General features: G+C 50.7%; 9 protein-coding genes across 9 annotated transcripts; 4 read left to right on the top strand and 5 right to left on the bottom strand.

Moving 5' to 3' along the window:
- Positions 1–5: 5 nt before the first annotated feature.
- ptcF (type 2C protein phosphatase ptcF) lies at positions 6–1,918 on the top strand (the record flags this gene model as incomplete). The annotated part of the gene is made up of 3 exons (XM_058511508.1): positions 6–673; positions 725–1,747; positions 1,807–1,918. 3 exons carry the CDS (start codon positions 6–8, stop codon positions 1,916–1,918), a joined length of 1,803 nt encoding a protein of 600 aa, XP_058377044.1.
- Positions 1,919–2,545: 627 nt separating this feature from the next.
- Positions 2,546–3,559, bottom strand: N7446_002758 (putative mitochondrial export translocase Oxa2; the record flags this gene model as incomplete). Its single annotated transcript, XM_058511507.1, has 1 exon — positions 2,546–3,559. The coding sequence occupies one exon, from the start codon at positions 3,557–3,559 to the stop codon at positions 2,546–2,548; it is 1,014 nt and encodes a 337-aa protein (XP_058377043.1).
- Positions 3,560–3,678: 119 nt separating this feature from the next.
- Positions 3,679–5,646, top strand: N7446_002757 (alpha-1,2-mannosyltransferase ALG11). Its single transcript, XM_058511506.1, has 2 exons — positions 3,679–4,160; positions 4,211–5,646. The coding sequence occupies exons 1-2, from the start codon at positions 3,775–3,777 to the stop codon at positions 5,535–5,537; spliced, it is 1,713 nt and encodes a 570-aa protein (XP_058377042.1). The 5' UTR covers positions 3,679–3,774; the 3' UTR covers positions 5,538–5,646.
- Positions 5,647–5,678: 32 nt separating this feature from the next.
- Positions 5,679–6,648, bottom strand: N7446_002756 (ankyrin repeat-containing protein ANK1). The gene is made up of 3 exons (XM_058511505.1): positions 6,466–6,648; positions 6,232–6,409; positions 5,679–6,117 (listed from the first exon to the last, which is right to left on the bottom strand). The coding sequence occupies exons 1-3, from the start codon at positions 6,478–6,480 to the stop codon at positions 5,792–5,794; spliced, it is 519 nt and encodes a 172-aa protein (XP_058377041.1). The 5' UTR covers positions 6,481–6,648; the 3' UTR covers positions 5,679–5,791.
- A 135-nt stretch (positions 6,649–6,783) lies between these two features.
- On the top strand, positions 6,784–7,592 carry N7446_002755 (DNA-directed RNA polymerase III core subunit RPC11). Its single transcript, XM_058511504.1, has 4 exons — positions 6,784–6,902; positions 6,969–7,178; positions 7,286–7,380; positions 7,428–7,592. Exons 1-4 carry the CDS (start codon positions 6,893–6,895, stop codon positions 7,461–7,463), a joined length of 351 nt encoding a protein of 116 aa, XP_058377040.1. The 5' UTR covers positions 6,784–6,892; the 3' UTR covers positions 7,464–7,592.
- Positions 7,593–8,439: 847 nt separating this feature from the next.
- On the top strand, positions 8,440–9,965 carry N7446_002754 (translation elongation factor EF-1 alpha; the record flags this gene model as incomplete). Its single annotated transcript, XM_058511503.1, has 4 exons — positions 8,440–8,574; positions 8,627–8,765; positions 8,858–9,843; positions 9,897–9,965. 4 exons carry the CDS (start codon positions 8,440–8,442, stop codon positions 9,963–9,965), a joined length of 1,329 nt encoding a protein of 442 aa, XP_058377039.1.
- A 920-nt stretch (positions 9,966–10,885) lies between these two features.
- N7446_002753 (putative alpha-1,3-mannosyltransferase) lies at positions 10,886–12,808 on the bottom strand (the record flags this gene model as incomplete). Its single annotated transcript, XM_058511502.1, has 3 exons — positions 12,634–12,808; positions 11,467–12,548; positions 10,886–11,434 (listed from the first exon to the last, which is right to left on the bottom strand). The coding sequence occupies exons 1-3, from the start codon at positions 12,761–12,763 to the stop codon at positions 10,886–10,888; spliced, it is 1,761 nt and encodes a 586-aa protein (XP_058377038.1). The 5' UTR covers positions 12,764–12,808.
- A 644-nt stretch (positions 12,809–13,452) lies between these two features.
- On the bottom strand, positions 13,453–14,428 carry N7446_002752 (MAGE domain-containing protein; the record flags this gene model as incomplete). Its single annotated transcript, XM_058511501.1, has 2 exons — positions 13,453–14,108; positions 14,215–14,428. The coding sequence occupies 2 exons, from the start codon at positions 14,426–14,428 to the stop codon at positions 13,453–13,455; spliced, it is 870 nt and encodes a 289-aa protein (XP_058377037.1).
- Positions 14,429–14,810: 382 nt separating this feature from the next.
- Positions 14,811–15,785, bottom strand: N7446_002751 (putative pathogenesis associated protein Cap20). Its single transcript, XM_058511500.1, has 2 exons — positions 15,510–15,785; positions 14,811–15,442 (listed from the first exon to the last, which is right to left on the bottom strand). The coding sequence occupies exons 1-2, from the start codon at positions 15,576–15,578 to the stop codon at positions 14,951–14,953; spliced, it is 561 nt and encodes a 186-aa protein (XP_058377036.1). The 5' UTR covers positions 15,579–15,785; the 3' UTR covers positions 14,811–14,950.
- Positions 15,786–15,845: the final 60 nt, after the last annotated feature.

Raw genomic sequence — 15,845 nt, 5'->3', positions numbered from 1 at the left:
AATCAATGCGTCGGGCGACAGTTCAGGCCTGCCGTACTGCTCGGCGTGCACCGGTATGGAACGTATCCGTTAAGCGGCCGTCCCCATTGTCCTTCACTCACAACCAGCTGCGAAGTCTTCGGTCATACTCTGGCAGCAAGCGTTCATACTTCCCAGCAGCAATTCAGTCATCGATGCATCGCCGCAATCTCTCCCTTGCCGTTATCTCGACCGTCGTCGCCTCCGGGGCATGGTATGCGTATCAGGGTGACACTGTTAAGTCGGCAGCATCCCAGTTCCGAAGCTTTGCCTCGAGTGCCCTAAACTCCGCCTACGCGGAAGACCCAGCCGAACCTGCGCGCCGTGCGCTGCTGGTTAGCAACGACCAATTCTATACCGCTGCACTTTCCGGGGACCAGCCGCTTGCAAAGACCACTGACGATTCGGATCGCGGAGTCCTCGAGATGTTGACACCAGAGCAAGCAACCCAGAAGCTTCGCAAGAACGAGGAGTCATACTTGGTCAACCGAGGCAAGGGCGTTGTTCGCTACGATATCGTTCAGGTTCCCAGCAACTCGCCCATTGAGGATGACCACGCGGAGAAGATCGTCGAGATTCCAGCTTCCGTGGCTGCAGTCAAGGATGGCGAGCCAAGCAGTGATTGGATGTTCTGGGCAGTATTTGATGGACACTCGTATGTTATATTCATGCTTTATTGGAACTCGCGAAACTTACTATGAACTAGGGGCTGGACAACGTCCGCTAAGCTGCGCAATGTTTTGATCTCATACGTTGCCCGTGAATTAAACACTACATACAAGGCTGCTGCTGCAGACACCTCGCTTCTGGTTCCCTCGTCCGAGGCTGTGGATGCTGCTATCAAGCAAGGCTTTGTCCGTCTCGACAATGACATTGTGAACGAGAGTGTCAAGGAAGTCTTCAAGGCCAAGTCGCGACGAGTTGCCGCTGAGCTCCTTGCTCCTGCTCTCTCTGGCTCATGTGCCCTTCTCAGCTTCTACGACTCCCAATCCAAGGACGTCAAGGTTGCTGTTGCAGGTGACTCGCGTGCAGTTCTAGGCCGTCGTGGACCTAGCGGCAAGTGGACTGCTACAGCTCTTTCCGAGGACCAGACCGGTGGAACACCATCGGAGATGAAGCGTATTCGTGAAGAGCACCCCGGCGAGCCATATGCTACTAAGAATGGCCGCATCCTCGGCCAGCTTGAACCTAGCCGTTCCTTCGGTGACGCTGCCTACAAGTGGACCAGGGAAATCCAAGATCAGATCAAGGGAAAGTTCTTCGGACGTACTCCTCACCCTCTGCTGAAGACGCCTCCCTACGTTACCGCCGAGCCTATCATCACCACTACCAAGGTCGATCCCTCCAAGGGCGACTTCATCGTCATGGCAACTGATGGTCTATGGGAGATGCTGAGCAACGAAGAAGTTGTCGGTTTGGTTGGCCAGTGGATTGAGCAGCAACAATCTGCTGCTGTCAGCACTGGTACCAGCAAAACCTGGCTGCAGAGTTGGTTCGGATTTGACAGCCAAAAGCAACTGCCCGTGGAATCCACAGCTGATGCATCGGGTGAAGGCCAGCGCCGTCCTATCCGCCAACAGCAATACGATATCTCTGGCGCCGCTAGCCGTTTTGTTGTCGAGGACAAGAACGCAGCCACGCATCTTGTGCGGAACGCCATGGGCGGAAAGGATAAGGACATGGTTTGTGCGTTGTTGACGCTACCCAGTCCCTACTCCCGCCGATACCGGTGAGCAATATTCTCTTCGTTGGGGTTTCTCTGAAACCTTTGCTAATATCCCTTTTTAGTGACGATGTCACCGTCGAAGTCATCTTCTTCGGCCAGGGCCCTGATTCACGTACAGTTGAGGTCAACCAGGAGGCGACTGCTCCAGAAGAGCCTGTCAAGTCTAAGCTTTAGGCATTTCTTTTATCTTCTCTTTTTCGGGGCATTCTATTATGAATGGTGGGCTTTTCAATATGCTTTGCGATCTACAGCAGCCCTAGGCTGTCTTTGGCGTGGTACCGTTGAATTTACAGCAGGCCGATAGATATCAGGAATTAAGTTTTCTTTAATCTTATCACTTACTTTTCCTTAAAACTGTGGAGGTTGAACCGGTGCTATGTGCGTATGGTAATATTGTACATGAATGTAGGTAGAAGTATGAATGGGAAGATGCACGTCAAGCGTTGTCCGTGTTGATTTACACTTTCAAAACAAATCGATGCATTATGTCCACAGGTATCTTGCGCTTTTTGAAAGAAATTCGTACGTATCCAGTCCGCGTTGGGCCAGCCAGTTCCGGGCCTGGACGCGCACATTGAGGCATTAGCTTTTGTTTAAGAGCCGGAGTAAGTCTTGAGCAAGTGATGCAAGGGTATGAGGCTTTAAAATGATATCACAGAGCACAGCGTGGAGGTTCACCAAAGTTTTAGCAACACCAACGTGCTGGCGAACCCAGAGTATCCTTCGAGCAGAGCTCGAGCTACCATCGACACTGGCGTAGAGGAGACCGCATATTCCTCAAGAAGACCGCCGCCGAAAGAATCAGCGCAAGTTCTTCAACTGGAAAGGATCCTCCACACCCTTCTTCTCGAACGCGATGTATTTCTTCTCAAATGTTTTGAGCTTCCTCTCATTGAAGACCCTATTCTCCAAATACCAAGATTGCAACGTAGCAGTATTCGTACTCGTAATCCAGTAGAGCATAAGAGCAACAGGCATCTGGGAGAAAAAGCTCGCAGCACCAACATAAACAGCCATAACCTGAATAAAGTACCGCAGACCAATGAAAGAAGTCTCCTTGTACATCTGCAAACTGGGCAGGTCAGACACAGACTGAAAGGACTTCTTCTTCCAATTAGCTGTGACATTGTGCAGAATAGAAGCTGTCAGGATGACCGGCAGTATACCCGTCGAGTCACCAGCCAACAAATCCGGGAACCAGAGCGCGCCCTCTGCTGCGAGACTGGGTTCGATGGTAAGATGCAGAGACTCGGATGCTTGGGCAGGATCCATGGATCCCTCCCAGCGTGATAGTATCCAGAGAAGAATACCATTGTTGTTACCGCACATGCCGCGCAGACTCTCCATCAGCGTTAAGAAGACGGGGAGCTGTAGGATCGTGACGGGTCGGTAGGTTGTGCTGATTCCCCAGCGTCGGTGGAGCTCCTTGGTCCGTTTTTTCATAAGGGCTTCGAAAGCTTGTTTAGCCTCCAAGACATTGGGCATCATGCGTGTCTTCTCTTGAATCTGGACGGCCCATGATTGTAGAAGTGGTTGTAGGCGCTTTTCTCGGGATGCATGGAACTTTGTGAATATTTGGAGGGGGAATGCAATGAATGTACGGACGATCACGGCTGTAAGGGGAATTGAGAGGACCCATGGCAGGAAGGTTACAGTGTGTACACCGTGAATGAATGCGCTGGAGGTGTCTAAAGCAAGATTGATCACGGAGAAAGAGGCTGGTTTGGTCGGATGGAAGTGTCGAATCTGTGGGCGAGGCAATCGAACGGCTCGTGGGACTGAGTGCAGAGACGAGGCTGAACGAAGGGTAAACATAGTGGGCTGAGCAACCAATACAAAGAATGTTGAAGCTTTTGGGGCAGAGTTGGAGATCAAACGTTTGTCATGTGACGCGTATGTAAGTTACGCCGCCCGACTGATCAACTTGTTGACAAGAGAGGGGGAAGCATTTCTGATCAGATTTCTAGCTTCTCAAAACTTTTACTATGTGTGATCTCTGGTGAGATCCTCTCGACTATCGCCTTTACATCATGGCCCTCATATCCAACGCCATTCTCGCTGTCCTGCTTCTCACCGCCACAGCCGTCCTGCTTCCGAAGCTAACAGGCGCTGTGCTCGGTCTGGTATTTCGGGGAGTGGGATGGCTGATCTGGAGGCGAACGCGGTCTCGCCGCGAATACGTGATCGCGCGGGCGCGATCTGAAGAGCAGGAGTCCCGCGCCCCGCGGCCAAAGGTGTCAACAAACTCACTATCGCGGAACGGCGCCGATGACGAGGACTGGGAGAAGGTGGACAGCTTAGGCCCTGGCGGGGTACAGACTGCGACTAGCAGTAAGAGCAGTGATGGTGCTGGAGGAAACAAGGATAGGAACTCGGATGACTGGGATGGGATTATTGGGTTCTTCCACCCATTCTGGTATGGCCACTCTCCACAACATGTAAATGCAAGTGCTGATCGAATAACAGTAATGCCGGCGGAGGTGGAGAACGAGTGCTTTGGGAAGCAGTTCGTGCAACACAGAAGCGCTGGCCAAAGGCCATTTGTGCCATCTATACAGGTGACCATGAAGTCAACAAGGCCACCATGCTAGAGAAGGTAGAGAACCGGTTCAACATTCAGCTTCATGCGCCGACAGTCGTGCTTCTGTACTTGACAACCCGCAAGTATGTTGTGAGCAGCTCATATCCATATATGACGCTGCTGGGACAGTCGCTCGGGTCACTAATTGTTGCCTACGATGCCTTCACACTCCTCGTACCAGATATATTTATCGATACTATGGGCTATGCCTTTACCCTTGCGCTGTGCAAGTGGCTCTTTCCCACAGTGCCTGTTGGCGCATACGTCCACTACCCGACGATTTCAACCGATATGCTTGCCTCGCTCGACGACCAGAGCGGAGTGCAAGGTATTAACTCTGGCGCCGGAAAGGGTTGGAAGGGCAAGATCAAGCGCCGATACTGGCAGCTGTTCGCAAGACTGTATGGCTGGGTAGGCCAGCAGATCGACGTGGTCATGTGCAACTCGTCCTGGACAGCAGCGCATATCCGCTCGCTCTGGGGAAGCGGCAACAAGGACACTGGCAGCGGCGAGGGGACAGCATCATCGCCGGCGGTGGTGTTCCCCCCAACCGCAGTGTCAGAACTGGAATCAACCATCGCCGTTGACGCAGAGAGCGAGAAAACCCGACAGCCCGTGCTACTCTACATCGCGCAATTCCGGCCGGAGAAGAACCACCCCCTGGTTTTGCGGTCCTTTGCACGTTTCCTACAAGAACGAGCCAACAACCCAGCCTGCGCGGGCCAACCCGAGCCACGCCTCGTACTGATCGGATCAGTCCGCCACGCCAGTCCAGACGAAACACACATCTATAACCTGCGGCTGCTAGCGCACGAACTCCGCATCCGCGACCAAACCACATTCCTATGCGACGCCCCATGGCCAGCTGTGCTGACCCATCTCGGCACCGCCTCCGTCGGCGTCAACGCCATGTGGAATGAGCATTTCGGCATCTGTGTCGTCGAGTACCAAGCCGCAGGTCTCATTTGCGTAACCCACGACTCGGGCGGTCCTCGCGAAGACATCGTCATTGACCTCGGCGATGGTGCTACGGGCTTCCGAGCTGAAACAGAGGAGCAGTTTGCTGCTTCCTTTGAGGCTGCTCTTGCTCTTCCGGAGGCGGAGAAGATTGCCATGCGCCAACGGGCTCGCCGTTCGGCGCGCCGGTTTACTGAGGAGGAATTCTCTCGTAAGTGGCTGGATCAGGTGGGGAAGCTTGTTAGTATGCGGTAGTCTAGATATCCTGGCAATAGATGAATCGCATAGCTTTGCTTTGGTATCCCTCATTCTTTGTACAGGCTATAAGATACCTCGATACACCATGACCCATGGAAGCAATAAGCCAATGGTTTAATAACAAACTGAACTTTATTCGTGATAATCGTAACATAGAACTGAATATGGCTAACTCTAAAGCTCAAGACACCATCTACCAGGAGAAGAGAGAAAATGCTCACATTAAGAGGACATCAGCCCCCATATGCCTCTTAATCACTATCACTGGGCTCCCCACCATCTGACCCAGCCCCATCGGTATTGTGCAGATCCTCGGCCATGATATACGCAGCCTGCTGCAGAGTCGCCTTAATCTCATTGTTGTTAAAGGCCAGATCAACAGGCTTCTGGCCATGCTTATTGGGCACGCGGGGATCACAGCCAGCGTCACACATCATTGTGACCATGTGAGCGCCTACCTCGGGGTCTTTTTCGATGGCGTAGCGTACTGCGATGTGCAGTGGTGTGTCTTCGTCCAGGCGGGTTTTGGGGTCGCATTCAAAGTATTGGATGTCGAACAGGTGGTCCATTGTCTCCCCTAAAGACAAGGAGGTGTTAGTTCTGGTTGGCTTTTATCTGTTCGGTAGGATATAGACATATAGGGCTGTAGGCACCAACGGTACCACTTGCATGTCGGAGAGGGCCAACGTACAGCTGCCGTACTGGGCACAGATGTGCAATGCGTAGTTGCCCATCGAGTCTGTGACCCCGTTGAAGAATTCTGCCACTTGCTCGTTTGTCTTGTCTTCCATGCCACCCAGGACTTGCTCAATCAGGTGGAATTGGTCACGGCGGCAGGCCTCCACGACCAGCTCGCGGGGGGATGCGCCCTACATCATAGCTGTTAGTAATATTATTCAGAATTTACTTGGATAATAGTACTCACCTCGTCGTCGGCCATTCTGTCTATGATTTAGTCCGGTATACCCGGGAGTAATGCAAGCAGTTGGGGGCTCAGATGTAAGGGATGCGGGTCAAGCGTTCTGAATGGTTGGTGTGTGGGTGATCTGCAGATGAGCAGAATGGTATATATACAAGCAGGGTAGTTGGATCAAAGAGTCACTCCTGGTGTATCATCTACAGGACTCTCGGGAGTTGTTCCCCAGGGACAACATCCCACGCGCGGCCCGATCGGATCAAGAGATTTTCCGCACCCCGCTCTGAATTAGCCGCGCGCCTAGATCCGGCATTATCGACGGTGATGCTTTTGCGCTTGGGTCTACAGCTGTGAGCCTGGTTCCATTGACTGTGTGGCGAGTTATTGAGTGAGATCTTGCTACTACGCATTGCAGATTCTAGCTGTCACCGGCAAGATGTTGATCTGTACGTTTCCTCTCCCACGCCGAGCCGCTATCCAGCGAGTCTGCAGAAACTGACATTTCTTTCCAGTCTGCCCCAACTGCAGCAATGCGCTGACCATCTCCCGTGCTGACTCAAGCAATGCCTTCCCGATGGGTGTCAACCGCTTTGAATGCCGATCCTGTCCCTTCGAAGCCCCGCTGGACAAACAATGGTTTGAGAAGACAGATATGAAGCAGAAGGAGGTGGATGATGTCTTTGGAGGCAAGGAGGAGTTTGCCAACGCTGACAGTGTTGCCAGTAAGTTATAAAGGGACCTTGGAGGACTTTTGCCAGACCCAATAGGGACCAGGGCGAACCCAAGACGAACACCTAGGAACAGAGGCTAACGGAAATCTTTTTTACAGCTCAATGCCCCGCAGAGAACTGCAACGGGGAACGTGCATACTTCTTCCAGCTGCAGATTCGCAGTGCAGATGAACCTATGACTACATTCTTGAAGGTATGTGTACTCCTTGCTTGTGTGAGGTACCCGTTCTGACAGCTCAGTGTACATCGTGCGGTGCTCGGTGGAGAGAAAATTAGAGTTGGGCCTCAACACGGGACAGTGTGTTTTGCTTTACTTTTCTATTTTGTTCTTTTTTTATGCATTTCTTTGGAGCAAATGGCGCATATGGACCAAAAAGATATTCCAGATACCCAAATTGATCGACGTCACTATCCAATGCACAGATTGCGGGAACCCTTTTGGGATAGCTTTTTTTAAGTTTTTTCTTTGTTTTTTCTCGGCGGTTCAGCTTACACATCACATCCATGGATTTCCAGTAGGAATTGCCCCTAGTTATTAGATAGTAGAGCGCGATATCAATTTCTATGAATCATCCGTGGCAAAAAAAAAGAAAAGAAAAGATACAAAAGTCCCATCTGCATAACATGGCGGGCAGGTTGGCGGTGAAACACTGCCCCTCATCGCGGGGTCAAAGGAAAAAAAAAAAAACGACCATATGGCGGGAAACCAGCCACGCAGGAAGAAAAAAGCGCAAAGTAAACAATGCAAACCATTAGATTCTCACCCAAATCTGCGTTGCTGCCCAGTAACTAAGGATAGTGGATTGGGAGTTGAAAAATTCGTAGAGTGGAGCAGTGAACCAGGGAACGATAGTGAGGAAGTATAGGTACAACTGAGACACTCTGAATATAGTATGTAGAGAAAGTACCAGTACTTCCTGGAACAGCCCACTTTGCAGAATCTGCGTCCACGGCTGACTGTGGCAGCCAATCAGCATCCTCAACCACACAGGGCTTGAGCCCCGCTGACTCGCCTCTCTCGCTTGCCCCTCCATATAAGGATTTCCCCTCCCCCTCCCACACACTTTTTCTCTTTCCCCCGTCTGCTACAGTGAGTATTTCTTGCACCCCTACTGCTTTTTCATTCCTTTCTCTTTCATCTCTCTAATCATCTCTGCTCAGTACCTCTACGCGTTCTGCCGTAGTCTCTGAGCAATCTTTACAGACTCTTTCTAGTATCTTCCAAAGAACTACAAAAGTTTCAACCGCCAAAATGGGTAAGGAAGAGCGTTCCCACATCAACATCGTCGTTATCGGCCACGTCGATTCCGGCAAGTCTACCACCACTGGTCACTTGATCTACAAGTGCGGTGGTATTGACCAGCGTACCATCGAGAAGTTCGAGAAGGTAATTCGTGCATTCCACACTTCCATCACATCCACGCTGACCCCCATCACAGGAAGCCGCCGAGCTCGGTAAGGGTTCCTTCAAGTACGCTTGGGTTCTTGACAAGCTCAAGGCCGAGCGTGAGCGTGGTATCACCATCGATATTGCCCTCTGGAAGTTCCAGACCGCCAAGTATGAGGTCACCGTCATCGGTAAGAATCTTCCCCTACCCCTCCTTGTCCCTCTAGCCTATCAAGGTCGGGCGGCTTGATTCATCCCAACATGATGCTAACCCACCTCACAGATGCCCCCGGTCACCGTGACTTCATCAAGAACATGATCACTGGTACCTCCCAGGCTGATTGCGCCATTCTCATCATCGCCTCCGGCACTGGTGAGTTCGAGGCTGGTATCTCCAAGGATGGCCAGACCCGTGAGCACGCTCTGCTTGCCTTCACCCTCGGTGTTAAGCAGCTCATCGTTGCCCTCAACAAGATGGACACCTGCAAGTGGTCCGAGGACCGTTACAACGAGATTGTCAAGGAGACCTCCAACTTCATCAAGAAGGTCGGCTACAACCCCAAGTCCGTTCCCTTCGTCCCCATCTCCGGCTTCAACGGCGACAACATGCTCGAGCCCTCCCCCAACTGCCCCTGGTACAAGGGTTGGGAGAAGGAGACCAAGTCCGGCAAGTCCACCGGAAAGACCCTCCTCGAGGCTATTGACGCCATCGACACCCCCGTCCGTCCCTCCAACAAGCCCCTCCGTCTGCCCCTCCAGGATGTGTACAAGATCTCCGGTATTGGCACAGTTCCCGTCGGCCGTGTCGAGACTGGTATCATTACCCCCGGCATGGTCGTCACCTTTGCTCCCGCCAACGTGACCACTGAAGTCAAGTCCGTCGAGATGCACCACCAGCAGCTCAAGGCCGGTAACCCCGGTGACAACGTCGGCTTCAACGTCAAGAACGTTTCCGTCAAGGAGGTTCGCCGTGGTAACGTCGCTTCCGACTCCAAGAACGACCCCGCCATGGGCTGTGACTCCTTCAACGCCCAGGTCATCGTCCTGAACCACCCCGGTCAGGTCGGCGCTGGATACGCTCCCGTTCTGGACTGCCACACTGCCCACATTGCTTGCAAGTTCGCCGAGCTCCTCGAGAAGATTGACCGCCGTACCGGTAAGGCCACTGAGACCTCCCCCAAGTTCATCAAGTCCGGTGATGCCGCTATCGTCAAGATGGTTCCCTCCAAGCCCATGTGTGTTGAGGCCTTCACCGACTACCCCCTCTCGGTCGTTTCGCCGTCCGTGACATGCGTCAGACCGTTGCTGTCGGTGTCATCAAGTCCGTCGAGAAGAACGCTGGCGGTGCCGGCAAGGTCACCAAGGCCGCTGCCAAGGCTGGTAAGAAATAAATGATTCTCGGATGATTCAGGACATGCCGTGATGATTTTATTTTTTTTTCAAAAACATTTTTATGGATCGCTAGACGTCGTGTAGTTTAGCTAAATGACTACATACATTTTCGTCTCCAATTTTCCTCACGGTAGAAAGTTTTCACAGTAGATGGTAGATTGATTCCCTTGTAGTGTATTGAATTTGTACATGGAAAGCCAAAGACGAGTGTCTGGTGATACCTTTCCCTGATTTTCCTCGGGCAATTTGTGTGCGATGACCCCGCGCCCCATTCATCCACCTGCACCATCACGGCCTCCCCAATATAATCGAAACGCCCCTCTTTCATATACATCCAATCGAATCTGCATGTAACACTTATTTATCTATTCACTTCGGACAATCTATTTCTATCCTGCAATACAGTTCTTACGGATCAGGAGGAGGGGTAACACACTGGTCCCGATATGCCATGAGATAGCAGTAAGGACGGCTTCCACATTCGATGTAGAATTTTACTACAGTATAGTCCAGATTTTTTGTTTGTAGTCTTGCTCTGGGCTACATATGGATGCTGGAGTTTTAAACTTGCTTTGTAGAATTACATTTGAGCTTGCGAGGTTATCGTGGTTGTAGGTTTGATGGCATGATCGATCTACTTTGTTGGGGATACGGTAGGGTTGTGATATAGTACCCATTTGAACTAGTATGCTATACATTTTTGATCTATTACTCTCGGGAATTGTGCTAGCCTGGTTTCTGGGTTATTAATCGCTACTTACCTTCAGTACATGCTGCTTCATCAACCACTACAGATATATATCAGTGGACATTGTGTTGACAGTCTACTCCTCGCGACGACCAATCCGTGCATTATGAACCTATATTATACAATATATTAAAACATTATCTAGAGAAAAACGCACACAGCATCCAAATACTAGTTCCCTCCAAAAGCACCAACCCTCCTCCCAATCCCAACAACCATCTTCAAAACCTTCAACTCCCCCTCGGCAAACTTCGACACCTTCTTCGCCGTCAAGCAACAAACATTACTAGGATGAATCTCCCACGAAGAACCATCCTTACCATCACCCCGTTCCTCATGCACGAAAGCCTCAAACTTCCCAGGTTGCTCACTCCCAGCCTCAGCAAACTTATTCTGCAACAGCCACCCATTAAACCAGAGAGGTCTCCCAGAATAATCAAGATGAAGCAACTGCGGGGCACAGATAGTATACTCCTTCGGTCGAGTATTCAAAACAGCCTGCTCACGCCGCGGTAACGGGACCTCAACAGACCCCGAATGAACAGGAGTAGATTCCTGGGAGTCACGCATGCGCGTAGGACCATTACTCTGAACAGATCCCATAGTCCCAACACTACCATTATGAAACGCATAATCGGTATCACCGACAAGCTCCCAGCCAAGCCAGAAAGTCTCCTTGTCACCTATACATATCAAACCAATCAGCAACAATCCGACCACCTTCAAAACCCAAAGCAAAAGGAAAGACTCACCAAAAAGCATATCATAAACCCCCTAACACCCCACCCATCCCCATCCCGGTCAGGCCCATTCATCCGACAAACAAAATTAAGCGCCAGGAAATGCCTCCAAGTATCAATAACCAGAACCCCCGATTCCTGCATATTCCCACTATCCCCACTCCAAAGCGTCGAAGCCCTAACCAACCCAGAAACCGGCTTGGGAAGAATACTCCCCAGCCACGCCCTTTTACTCTCAGGCATAATCAACCGATCCCGAAAGAACAGCGCACCAGTACGCTTATAATCCCCATCTTCAAACAACACACTCGGATCAACCAAGAAAACCGCATCAGCGTCGATGAATATAACCTCCCGGAAGGAAGACAGTAACACCGCAAACGGCTTCCCCGCCCATCCCTTTAATTCCCACCCGGCGTCGGACACGAGGAGGCGTATATCGCGGGTTATCACACCGGGTAAGGCCTCGAGACTTGCGCGTGCTTCTGGGGAGAGGTCTTCGTTGCCGAGGTACATTATTTCTATGGGCAGGGTGCAGCCTAGATTCCTCAGTGCTGGGATTGTTGTTAGGAGGGAGGGGAGTTGGTGCGTTCCTGCGCTGAAGACTAGACCGCGGCGTTGTTGGGAGTGCGGTGGGTGGTGCAGGGAGTGCCGGTGGTGCAGGTGGGATGGGTAGTAGGGGCTTGTCCAGGGGAAGAGGAGGGATTGGAGGCGGGTTAGGGTTGAGTGGTAGGATTCGTAGGTGTGGAGGAGGGATGAGGGGGTTGTTTGGAGGGTTTGGGAGATTGATGGCCTTGTTAGAAGTGTTTGCGGGAGGGCTGTGTTTATTGTCGGGTCTTGTTCTTTTGTTGTTGGGTTGTTCAATATGTGTAGGTCTTCCCAGGCTTCTAGGAGGGTTTTGTATTGGCGGGTTCGGAGGGCGTAGTCATGGAGTCTTTGTTCACCTGTTGTTTGGATGGGTGTGAGGAGGGCTTTTGTTTCTTCTTCGTCAGGGAGGAGGTAGATTATTCGGGATAGGTGTTCGATTAGGGTGAATTGGTTGTCTTGGTTGGGTTCGGGGGTTGTTTCTTGGTGGTGAGGTGTGTTTGAAGAGGCTGGTTGTTATATCTTGTAAGTTTTGTAGATCGTGATACTCACTTCCTTTACCTGGGTGTTTCCTTGGGTGTTTGCTCGACTTACCGTTCCAGCTCAGAACGGTCTTATAACAAAGCCATATCGAGAAGACGATCAAAATGAGCTGTGTACCAACAACTCTGTTGTAGTACCGTTTGGGACGGCCTTGGTTCTCTTTTATCGCGAAGTGCCCCATGGTACCTATAATTCCCTGTGAGAGCGATAGTAGGGTAGTCCATATTATCTGGGTGTTTTCTTAATTATAAAAAAACTCTATCTTGACAAGGCAACTCGATGATTCATGAAGTGGTTGGAATTGAGTTTGGCCTGAGGTTACATTCGAGCTTGTTAGGGCTAGTGGAGCACTGGCGTCCATAACGTTATATTAACGGAACACTAATTTTGAGATATCTATCTGAACTGCTTCATTCTAAGCGTATTTGTTCTTCTGTCTTGAGTCAATCTATCAGAATGTCTAAACTAACAACCCTCACCCTCAGCTGACTCGCGACCCAAACCCTCTGTTGCCCGGAAAAAGCCAGATCTGTATCCAAGTTGATAGTTCGACGACTGAAATAACTAAGGATGCTACTTCGCTTGGCTTGTCTATCACACAATAGAAGAGAAATTCTTTATTCTTTAGGCGACTTATACACGAGCGTCACCGAGTCGATTCCTTAGTCGAGGAGTAGGGTGACTGGCATTTCACCTGATGAAGATAGATGAGAGAAATATGCATACTAAATGTTTCGGTGAAAGTTCAAAGAATATGTGTTGAATGCTTGATTAACATGTATCTTGGGTATCTCGTTGCGGATAGAACTGTATCTATCCCATGTCATCACAGCGCAGCCAAGAAGAGCAGAAAGGGAGCAAGGGAAGGAATCAATCACTCTCCTCAGCAGAATCATCCTCGTCATCTTCATCCTCCCGTTCAGCCTGCCGAGTAGACCGTCTCCCTCCCCGCTCCTCATTTTCATGAACCTGAGATGCACCCTCCGCCTCATTCCCATGCCCACTCTCCCTCCTCACAATATGAGCCCCAAGCGTCCTCCCCAGCCTCCCCTCAAAGTCCTCCCGTTCCATCCTCTCAATCTCCCCCTCATCCCCATCCCCACCACCCTCCTTCCCATAAACAGCCCTAACAAGCCCAGCGACAGATCCACTCCCGACCTCAACCTTACCCCGCGGCCCAACAATATACTCAATAACTTCTTCGCCGCCATCCATCTCACGGGTGCGGATCAAATACCCCTCCTTGCACAGCCTCTGCAGCAATTTCTCTGTCCTGTCAATCGGGGTACCAACATCCGCGTTCATACGCGCCAGATACCGGTCCAGTTTCTGTTCTGCCAATGTGCCCCCATTCAACGTTATCACCGCAATAATGAAACTGTATAGACCGGTGTAGGTACTCTCGGTCCAGGTTGAGGGTGCCTTGGGCGGGTGTAGGATTGCGGGTGTTCGATAGGCAGGTGGTAATGTGCTAGTGACGATCCACGATTTATTGGTACTAGAAGGTTTTTCGGTTTTTTGGGCGGCTGTTTGAATAAACACAGTCAGTAAATGAATCGAGATCGATTTGGAAGTGGATGACTGGAGTCGGTAGGAAGGATTGCATTGTATTGTTTGACCCATTCAACTCACCCCGTCGCTGAGAAATAGTAACTTTCTCCTTAGCCGGCAACTCGGACATCTCCATCCCAAATCGATGTCTAAGCTCGTTCTGCGCCTGCTCGAAAACAAGCTTGAATTGGCGCGAGCCTTGCTCGCCTAGGACTTTCGCGCTGATATCTGTACGCCGGATGGGCAGGCGCGAGTATTCGCTGGCCATTACTAGCCGCACGAGCTTTTTGACCATTGCGTCTGTGCTGGAGGGCGCGCTGGGTCCGCCATCTTCGCTGTCCGAAACGGAGGGGATGTGCTTTGTCTTTGGCGGCGGGGTGTTGGGAGACCCATTGGGGAGTCGGGATTTGTCTGTGTTTTTATGGTTAAATTGAGAAATAGAGGGGTTGAAACGGATGATCTTGGGTGCTTACTCTTTTGCGTGGCATGGTTGTAGTGAAGGTGAGACGCGACGCGAGATCATTTTACCCTATCGGGAGGTGGTCTGTGCGCTTATCTTGGGTGGTTTCGGGTGTTTTACGGAGTATAACCTTGCATTTCTTTTCTTTCAGATATTTACTACGCAAGTCAGGCAATGGTTGTTCAAGCCAATGTATTGACTGTTATAAAATTGGAATCTGGAAATCTGGAAATTCGAAATTGGAAACTGAAACAGAACACATAAAACTAGAACGCATACAAGAATAAGGTATTATTTTCTCTAGCAATCAAAAGAAAACAAAAACGCTTCAAGAAAATGAAAACAAAAAATCTAAAATCAATGGCTGTTCTTCTCGTTGACAGCCTCTTTCACCTCTTCCTTCTTAGTCTGCAAGAACGTGCTAATCCAAGCCAACGACTCCTGCGACAGGACCAGACTGGTAGTAACAACGGCCTTGCCGGAAGCAAAGACACCATCACCACCACACTTCTTATACTCAGATCCATAGATGTCAAAAACATGGTGCTTAACCTCTCCAGCGAGGCGCACGGGCATCGAAGCTCCGTTGTAGATAGAGCCGCGCAGCTTCTGGGTATCCTCCTTGATAATGGGGAAGCGAGTATCAATCTCGGTCAGACCCTTGTCACCGAGGGAATCGGCACGGGCCAGGTAGGGAGCTACATAGCTGTAGGGAGTGGAGAAGTAGGGCAGGACGGGCTTGGCCAGGCGGGTGTAGCCCTTGTCGGCATACTGGATGGACTTGGCTCCGTAGGGATTGCCCTTGTAGAAGGTGATGGAGTCCGAGATGATGGGGTAGGAGATGAGATGCTAGCGATGTGGTATGTTGGTGGGCTGACTCGATACGGGAGATATGGGAGATAGAGGGTATACTTACATCGAGGAATTGGGAGTGATTCTTCTCGCCGTTGACGGTGGGTTCACCCATGGTTTCTGCGTGTGGCATCAAGATGGTAGACAGAGAGAGATGAGGGAGGAAGAGAAAGAAGAAGAGAAGAGAGGGAAGAACTGGAAGAGATGGGAGTATAGTAGAGAATAGGATTTTCACATGTGATAGGCCTTAGCGCTGTGCGATATGCCTGGTCTCGTTGCCCACGCCAAGTCTCGTTTTTCCCTTCTTTTTTTAAACTTTTCCTCTTTTTGTTAGCTTAGCTTAGGTTAGTTTGTAGTTTCTAGTTCCATTTTATTAACCTCTCATATTCTATACTCTGTA

The sequence above is a fragment of the Penicillium canescens genome (genome assembly GCF_028828765.1).
Source record: "Penicillium canescens strain IBT 15451 chromosome Unknown utg000002l_segment0_segment0, whole genome shotgun sequence".
In the NCBI taxonomy this organism is placed as follows: Eukaryota; Fungi; Ascomycota; class Eurotiomycetes; order Eurotiales; family Aspergillaceae; genus Penicillium; species Penicillium canescens.
Note: the sequence above shows the minus strand (reverse complement) of the source record. Positions and strands in the feature narration are given on the sequence as shown.